At 59.7% G+C, this 9,326-nt stretch overlaps 1 protein-coding gene across 1 annotated transcript; it reads right to left on the reverse strand.

Annotated features, from left to right (window-relative positions):
• Positions 1 to 3,075: 3,075 nt before the first annotated feature.
• On the reverse strand, positions 3,076 to 8,874 carry DLX4 (distal-less homeobox 4). The gene is made up of 3 exons (XM_080826758.1): positions 8,349 to 8,874; positions 4,695 to 4,891; positions 3,076 to 4,284 (listed from the first exon to the last, which is right to left on the reverse strand). The coding sequence occupies exons 1-3, from the start codon at positions 8,602 to 8,604 to the stop codon at positions 4,042 to 4,044; spliced, it is 696 nt and encodes a 231-aa protein (XP_080682884.1). The 5' UTR covers positions 8,605 to 8,874; the 3' UTR covers positions 3,076 to 4,041.
• Positions 8,875 to 9,326: the final 452 nt, after the last annotated feature.

Consider the following 9,326-nt stretch of genomic DNA (forward strand, 5'->3'; position numbering starts at 1 on the left):
GCTACCTGGCTACCTCTAGTCCCCCCATCCCGTCCCCTCAGAGACCAGAGGAGTCTCGGCATGGAAAGAGTTATCCAGGTGACGGACGGGGTGGGGGGGTGGGAAACACCAGCCGGGATGCTTTTCTGAAGGAAGAGGCTTCTGTGGTCCTGAGGACTGAGAGCTGAGAGATTTGTCCCCCACCCCTCTCCACCCCTGCCACCACAACAATGGAAATGAATCGGAGCGGAGGCTCCAGCAGAACTCGATCAGGGGAGGAGGGAGAATGGGTCACCGCCTTGGAACCGAGAAGTTGAAGAAGCTGGTGTAGACTCCTCTGGCCTTTCCCCTCTCTACCCACATCCCTTACACTTTCTGCGGAAGTCCCGCATCTCCGAGACCCCGTCTACACAGGCCTCAGCTACCCCGGATAACATTCCATTGACTCTGGATCCAATCCCAGAGGCAAGTTCGGGCACCCAGACTCAGAGGAGGCTTGGAGCTGAGTAATCAGCTGCAAGGGCTATGCAGACAATTTGTCGGGGAACCACCCGCTCCCCACCCCCACCTCGCACAGCAGATTTGGGGATGGGGGAGGGGGGGGTCTGTCACTCTGTGTCTTCCCAGCCCCCTCCCACCACCGCCTTCTCCCACTTCCCACCTGCAAGTAATTTGGCCAATGGGAGGGCGGTTAAGATTGCAATGTGGAGCCCCTCTAGATCTGCGACCGTTTGGTGGAGAGGGGCTACCTCCTTCGCCCCCAGACCCTGTGCACTCTCTTCCTCTTCACGGCAGCAAATTACTTGTAATTATCTCACATTGGAAACCTTCAGGAGCTGCTCCCAAAATTGCTTTAATTAAATTAATTGAATCTCATTTTGTCGGGGGAGAGAATGGGGGGCCTGTCTTAAAATAGCATATGGGGAGAGGGGAGGGAAGCCCCAAGTCGGCTTCTCCCGTGGCTGAGACCCTTGTAGGTGAAAGAGCGGGCCCGGCCTCTGGGTTCCCATTCTCCAGTCGTAGCTGATTTTAGATGCCCTTCTGCGTTTAGGACCTCGCCTGTTCCCTGCTTTCCAACGGTGGTGACAAGGAATTCGCGCGTGGGTCTCCAGGCTCCAGCCCCATTCTTTCTCCCTACCCTGGGGAGGCAGAGAGGTGAAAGGCAAATGGATGGTGGTGGCGGTAAGAACTCACCCTGGCTGTGACCCCTCCTCCCGATAATCACCCAGCAGCCATAAATGCCATTTGTGAAGCGCGTACCATGTTCCAGGCACCATGTCAAGTGTGTTACAAGGACTATCTCACTTCAACATCACAGCTACACTGCGGAGCTGGTCCTATTAGCATTCCCATCTCAGGGGGGAGGAACACCAGGCTCAGAGAGGTTAAGTAACTTGCCGAAAGTCACACAGCAGAGCTGGACACTTTGGAGGCCCAAACTGCCATTCTTAACCACTCGAGTTTGTCCCGGCTCCTTTATGGACCCGATTTTCCCAGAGAGGAGTCTTCACGGGGAACCCTAGGTTCCCCTTCTACAGCTCAGATGGCCTGAGGTTGATGAATGGGGCGCATTTCCCCCACCTGGGGTTTCAAGTCCATCCTCACCCAGGAGCCCAGGGAGTCAGACCAGCTCCCAAGTGGAAAGGACTCCCATTTCCCCTGGAAAGGTCAGGTGGATGGGGTAGGGAAGGGGGGCAGCTGGCCTCTGGCTGAGAGAGTAATTACACTCCTTCTGCTACTTAACTTTACAACCTGGGCTGTTGTTTTAACGATGCGACTCGTGTTGGGCTGTCCAATTAATCTCGCCTTTGGAGGCTTTCCGAGATGGGGCGGTAGATCTTATCTTGGGTCTGTGGAAAGAGGAGTGTAACCTGCAGTGGGAGGAACAGCCTCCCTGAGGGCCTGTGGCCTCCGAGAAGACCCAGGGGAGGGGCCTGCGGCTGGGCCCTGAGAGCCTGTGGAGCTGCGGGCTAGGGGCAGGGGAAGATCCAGAGGAAGAGGGGGTGTTTCAGCTCTTGGCACCCCCATTCCTCAAGGCTCTGATCTTGGCTTTGGCCTACTCCATGCCTTTTGCCAACCGCAGGATAACCCTCCAGGTGTGTTGCGGCAAGTGGGGGTGTCCACTGACCCAGAAGGGGCCTAGGAGGGGCTGACAGCAGGCTTCCTGGGGTGTGGGTTCCACTGACTTTGTACCTCTTCTACTCTACAGAGACCCCAACCTGGGCCTCTCTTGGGCCAGGGGGTTTGGCTCAAAGTGCCTGGGTGGGATTTTCCAACTAAGGCAGCCCCTCCAGTTCTCAGTGCTTGGGAACAGGTTTAGGCAGTAAAAGGGAAGATGACTCGGGAACTTTTTGCCTGGAATTGGAGGCCCCTCCCCCAATCCCTTGGGCCAAAGCTGGGCTGGATTCCCTGAATTGTTCGCAGCCCTGTTCCTGGGCCTCTCTGCCACTGGGTGCTGTGTGTGATGGGGTGTGGAGGCCATGAATGCACTGCTGGGGCCAGGCTGAGTTGAAGCCCCTGACTATACTGCACTACTTCCTCTAACCTGGCCCTTACCGCACAAGGGGCTGGTCATCCCCCATATGCCTCAGTCACCCGGGATCTCCAGGATCTAACACAGAACGGCAGCTTCACACATGTTTGTTGGATGGAGGAGAAGTCCAGGTCCTTCTGGGATTTTCTCCTCCTCCCCCTTCCCCTAGGTGGGCTGGGACCTCTCTAGCCCAAGGAGCACACTGGAAGGATGGGACTAGCTCAGTGGGCATGTCCCCTTGCCAGGTGAGCAGGGACAGGAAGATGCGGCATGGGGGACTCCTGGCCCTGGCTCCCTCCAGATCTGGACCAGGCCAAAATTTGCAGGTGAGGACCATTCAGACTTGGGTCATTTGCAGTACTGACATCTTCCAGTTTCACACAGAAGTGTATGAAAATGGTCATTAGAACATTCCACAACTACAGCAGCAGAGCTAGTTAGTGGCAGAGGTAAAACTTGCATCCAGTCCTCTAGCTCAGTGCTGGAAGAATCCGGCAGGAGATGAGAGACGAACAACCAACACCCACCCCTAGAAGTCGGGAAACAGACTCACAGCCAGGGCCCACGCTTTTGCACAGATTTAATCTCCAAAAGCTCCCGGTGTGGAGGACACTAGTTGGGTCAGAAACAGAAGCGGTTCCTTTGGACAGAGAGCTGTGAGGAGCTGAACTGCCAGCCCACCCTCCCTATTTGAGGGTGTCTCTACTTATACGCATCCAGAGAGTCTGTTCGCCCCCCCCCATGCTCTCCAAAGTGTTACCCTGTGGGTTTCCAAGAGGGTGTGCTTGTGGGGTTGTTAGGTATTAAGGGTGGGAAAGGAAGGGATAGGCTCATAATAAATAAGGATAATTGGATGTGTTATCCACTACAACTGAACAGACATGGGAAGAAGAGGTCTTTTTTAGAAAAGGATGAATTACCCATAGGTCCACAAATTCCACATTTTCGGCACCACCTTGGTGATACTACCTTGGTGAGGCAGTGTATCAGTCACGGGGCTAATGGGCCAACCATCAGGAAAAATCGATGGGGTGGGGCACCCGATGGTGCTCATTGTGAAGACCTGGGATGCCCACTTCATTTCCGCTTTTGCTCATAACAGGGTTGGGTGAGACCCAAGGCACACAGAGAGGAAAAAATACTCAAGTGTTTCCTGGTTTCGCCTCCAGGCTGTGGCAGACTGCAGTCCAGGGAAGGGGTGGGAAGACTAGGGGTCCTGGGAGGAGTCTGAGCTTCAGCCAGCGACTTTCCCTCCAGAGCCTCTGATCAGCAGGGGGGCATGTGTCCAGTTCATAGTCGTGGTTGGGGGGCGGTGGGTTAAGACCAAAGTCCTGATTAGGCTGTTTGGGTTACAGGGCAAGGGAGACCAGACTCGACCCCATGCTTGTTCTCCTCTAACTCCTTGTCCACTTGAGAAAACCCATCTGGAGCTGGTTTCCTCTGAGACCAGAAGGGGCGCAGGTGGGCTGGGTCCTGGGCTTTGTTGGAGGACGGGGTGGGGGTGGGGGCCGACCCACCCTTCCCGGGACTCACATCATCTGAGATGGAGCCAGGACATCTGGGGAGTGATGCTGATACCAGGCTCCAAAGTTGTTGCCATAGCCACCGGTGGGTAGGGCCCCGGCCTTGGGCAGATCCCAGAGGGATGGAAGGGGTGGGGAGCAGGGAGACAAGGAGGGGGGTCTCCCAGGGAAGTCCCCTTCCTGTCCTCCAGAGTTCTGCTTCAGGAGCTTTTTGTATTTGGAGCGTTTGTTCTGAAACCAGATCTTTACCTTTGGAGAGAAGAAGGGAAAGAGGGAAGATGAAGAGGAGTGTGCGTGTGGGAGGTGGTGAGCCAGGGAAAGGGACTCACCCACACCGCAGTCCTGGGAGCAGGGCAGAGGCTGGGGACATGATGCAGTCCTCCAGAGTCCCTGAAGTTGCCGAGGTTCCACCCCTGAGCTAGTATCCAGTTCTCCCCTTCTGGGCGCCCTCCTCTACCTGCATCCACCCCTCCTCCCCAAACACACCTTTTAACACAACCCGCCCCCAACACGAAACTGAGGGCCCCCTCTTAACACACGCCGGAGACCCACAACCACAGGCTAGGGGACTCCTGGGGCATCCCCCCTGGGGAGGGCGGTGGGTTCCCAGAGAACACATCTGGGGAAGGCTAGCTGCAGGAAGGACGGGACGGCCTCACCTGGGTCTGGGTGAGGCCGAGCTGCGCGGCCAGCTGGGCCCTCTCGGGCAGCGCCAGGTACTGCGTGTGCTGGAAACGCTGGTTCAGGTGCTGCAGCTGCAAACTCGAGTAGATGGTCCTCGGCTTGCGGAGCTTCTTGGTCGGGGCCTGCGGGCGCTGCTCCGAGGGCTCCGGGGACAGCGGCGGCTTCTCCGAGTCTGCGGGGCAAACACAAGGTGGTGCGTGCGGGAAGGTGAGAGAGGGTCGGACGCGCAGCTCCAGGAGCTCATTTGCATCTCGTTTGCATGTAGGCCTCGGACGGGCCAGAAGCGCAGGTGCCGGGCTCCGCCCTTCTCTTCCTTCCGCTCCACACCCCCTTCCGACCCACGCCCCAAGTGCGCCAGGTGGAACAAGAAACGGTCCTTGACCTCAGGGAGCTCCCACTCTTACGGGTTCTGTGACCCCAGGAAGAGAGCGCCGAGGGTCGGAGCGAGGGTACAGGTGGCGCCAGGGGCGAGAGGTCAGAGTTCAAGAGGGTGCGGTGGCGCCAGCTTGGGGCGGGGCGGGGCCGAAAGGCTCGGTCGGGGGCTGGGCTGAGGCCTGTCACCGACGCGGGCAGGTCATTCCAGGAGGAGGGAACGCCAGGGCAATGTTCAGAGGCCCGAGACGTGTTTGCGTGGCAGCCTCCCTGCTGCCAGAGGGGAGGTGGGTCAGAGGGCCCGACCAAGCGGGCTTGAAAGCCAAGATGCGCACCCGCCCCGCTCCCCAGCATCGGAGTAATGGAAAGGTCTCCCAGGGTTTACCATCCCCTATTGCAAGGCACAGGCCCTCTCCCGGGGTGCAACCTGCAGGCGTGACCCGCTCTCTCCTCCCCCATGGCCGGCGGGCTGGGACAGACCGCTTTCTGGGACCCTAGAAGCCCGGTGGGACTGAGGCGACCCCTCCTGCGCCCCGCCACACTCACAGAGGGGTTCACGGCTCTCGAGGATGGGGACCGGGGTTCGGAGAGCGCGCAGCGCCGGTCGGCGCCGGCCTTTGCGGCCGCTCCAGTATCGTGCTGCCGCGCTGCCGGGATGCCCCGCGAGGTCTGGTCACCTCCTGCCCCCAGGCCCAGTCATTCCAGGAACCTCCGCGGAGTAACAGTGGCCCTAGAATACAGGGGTTGCGGGGCGAGGGGTCCTCCTCTTCCCGTTCGAGCGGCCCCAACCTGCGCCAATCTGTGGGGACAATCCGGGACCATTCCATTAGGGTGATAGGACTGGGAGGACAAAGTGGCCGAAATGCCCCCGGGCTTAGGGCCACGTTTGCAGCTTTCCACGCAGGTCTGCTGGGCCACCCCAGCCGAGAGAGCTCGTGGCTCCGGTGCCCAGACGCAGCTGGTGTCCGCCCGCGACCCTCACTCTCACCGCGCCCCTCCCTCCAATCGTGCTCCCCCAGACGTGTGGTTCCTCGCCCCGGACCGGCCGCGGTGACCGGTTGCCTTCACCTCCCCCGCATCCCTACCCCGTGGCCCTGGGCGCTGCAGGCTTCTCAGATCCACCCCCCTCGACCCCCGCCTCGGCCAATTCCCAGAAAAACCGTTGGGTTTCCGCTCCCGCCCGCGCCTGTCCGGCCTCCCCTGCTTCGACCCTACCGCTCACAGCCCCAGGCTGGCTGCCCAGCGACCGATTCCCCCACGCCTCTCTGGCTGCGGGGAGCGCGCGGCTCGGGCGGGGACGCAGCGCCTGGGAGGCAGCCCGGCTACTGAACTCCTCCAGCCCTCGGCTCCCTCGTTCTCCCGGCGGGCGCCCCTTCAACTTCCTTCCCCGACAGCTGCCCTTCTCCACACCAGCGGCGGCAAGTCGCGATTGGATCTGCCCTGGTCGCGATCTTGGAGCCCAAAGGCCTCCCTCGAGGCCCCGGCGCCGCACCGGCACGCTCCCCCGGGGTGGCAGGAGGGCTCTCTTGGAGCCAGACCTCTCCGTGAAGCAGGGGTGGGCATGGAGTGGGGGCAAAAGGAAGGACTCAAGCCCTCTCTCACACCCCAATCATTCACACTAAAACGGGCAAATCCACCAGCTTTGGGAGAAAAAATGCAACCATCTAGACTAAGCACGTGTATGGTTTTCGTTGGATCCGGGGAAATTCTGTAAAGGAACTCTCCACTCTCTCCTCCTTAGAGGTGGCAGAGGGAAGGCTAGGCATGCAGAGGACGGGAAGGAAAATACTAACCCTATAAACAATTCTCTGAAGGACAAAGCTATGTTATTCCCAGCCCCAGTACACACACATACACACAAATGTGCCATGTACTAAAGGGAAGACTCTGAAGGATTCGTTTGTAGAAACTAGATAATTTTATTAAAAAAAAAAAAAACCAACCCAAAACCAAACAAACACACAAACTTCCTCTCCCAACTGTTCCTCCTCTAACAAGGACAGACCCAGCAGCCTGGGAGAGGCAGCCCAGTTGGCACAGAAGGCAATTAACTTTGGGGGCTCTGAGGAAATTCCCTAAAATCCTCTTTTCTGGCCTCATGCATCGAAAGTCAATTTGCAAGGGCCAAGTGCAAATTGGCTTTCTTTGGGCCTCAGTTTGGCCATCAAGGAGGCTGAGCTCTCAAATCTTTAGGGTCGCTTCTGGCTCTGATGTTTTCTGAGCTCCTGTGTTGGAGTAACGGAGAGAGATGTCTTGGTCCAGGCCGTCTCCAGCAAAGCCACACAGTGGGTGTGGGTCCTTGGAGGAGACTGTGCTAAAGACAATCGTGGGGGCAATTAGGTGGGAGCAGGGAGGGCAGGGGACCTGAGCTCTAATTCAGAGCTAGTACAGGTAGCTACGTATAGGGTTACAAGCATTCCGGCCATACCAGGCCCAGGACCAGGAAGACAGGCTAGCTCCTTGGCCTTTTTGAGGTCTCCCAGTAAGCACTTTCTCAGGGGTTCCATGTTGCTCCAGACAACAGGAACTGGGGCCTAACCTGTCCCCCACAAAGACAAGGGGTGGAGATGTCCCAGAGGGCCCCCTCCTTCAGCAAGAAGGCTGAGGGGACCAGGGTCTACAGCTTGAGACTGCCTGACACACCTGTAGTTACATTCTTAAAACAATGAGTGGCGGGGTCCCGGCCCCCATTCCGCCAGGCCAGCTTCCAGTCTGTGTCGGGCACATTCAGGCACCCGCCAAGGGAGGGGGGGAGGGGCCCGAATCAGCCCCCAGTTCCACTGCCCTCCCGCTGCGGCCTGACTTCCATTTGTCTGGCTCTGGCTCGAGGGCTGCTTTCTGAGACAAGACAAACGCAGAGAGACGACTGGGGTAGGGAAGGAGTGCACGACGGAAAGAATCCTGGGGCAGGGGCTAGGCACCCACACCCACATCTGGATTGTTTCAGTTTTCCGTTACACGTAGGTACACACAACCCCGCTGCTCCAGGGGGTGGGGTAGGGAGCCCAGCCGCCCGGCTTCACACGACTGCAAATCGAAACCAGGTCGGTCTGGAAAGGGAGACCTAGATCAGCTCGCCCCCGCCCCTCCCCCCGTCTCCCGCCCCATCCTTTCGCCCTCCCCCCACCCCCCAGATCCCGTGGAATCTGAGTAAGGTCTGAATCCCGATAGTTGCGCCCAACCAGGCGAGGGCGAAGTTTAGGGACGCACGGGATCAGGACCCCAGAGATGGGAAGAGCTGCGGCGGCCAGACTTACCTGCCTTCGGCTCCTGCTCAGAGGGCACCGCCGGTAGCTGGCAGGGCAGGTAGGTGTCTCCCGGGGTCGCTTGCGCAGTGTAGGAGTAGGACAGGAGGTGGCCATAAGGCCCAGAGTAGGGCAAATCTGAGGCGACTGCGGTTGCGGGGGACAGGCCAAGCGGGTAGGTAGCCACTACCGATGGGACAGGGGCGATGTCCGAGAAGATGGCTTTGGAGGAGTCCCGGTCAGGGAGGGGGCAGGGCAAAGAGGTCATTGCGGCCGGGGCCGGGGCCGAAGGGCCTAGGCCATGGCCCGGCACGTAGTCCGCTCCCTCTGCCAACTCTCTTTTTTCTGAGCCTCGGGCGTTGGGACCGGATGAGCCCCCAGCCAGCCTCCCGCACACTTAGGATTCCCCGGAAAGTGTCTCTCTGCGCCTCTTCCAGCGGAGAGCGCGCGCCTGGGAAAGGGGTTCCGAAGGGGTGCCCCCCATGGCTTTTCCCCTCCCCCCTAAATCCATGAGGCCCCCCTCGTCTCGCTCTTGGGTTCGGTTCCCGGGACCCGACGGGGGCACCGCCCACTTAGACGCCGCGGATTGGCCGCCGCACGCGGTGACCTCACGGAGGCTGGAGCCGGGGCCCGCCCCCGGGGCAGACCGCGGTAGGGAAATTCAGAACCGAGAGATCACAGGGGCGGTGCGCACGCTCCAGGCCCAGCTACCTCGGGGTCTTCTCTGCGAGGTCTGTCGGGGTGTCACGGCGATTGGGGCAGTCTGGGAACCTCGATTTCAATGGCAGAAACGCGAGGGAGCTGGCGGGGCTGGGACGGCCCAGGGCGAAGGGAGCAGGTCGTGGCGGAGGCCCGGCGGCTGCGGGGACTCCGGGCACCAGCAGCCGCGCTCTCCAGCTCTCGGGGATCTGCACCGCCGCTGATCCCGCTGCCGCCCACCCGCAAGGGACTCGAGACCAGACCGCCAGCACGGGCAGCTTATTCAGCTCG

Source organism: Martes martes (assembly GCF_963455335.1).
Source record: "Martes martes genome assembly, chromosome: 16".
Lineage (NCBI taxonomy): Eukaryota > Metazoa > Chordata > Mammalia > Carnivora > Mustelidae > Martes > Martes martes.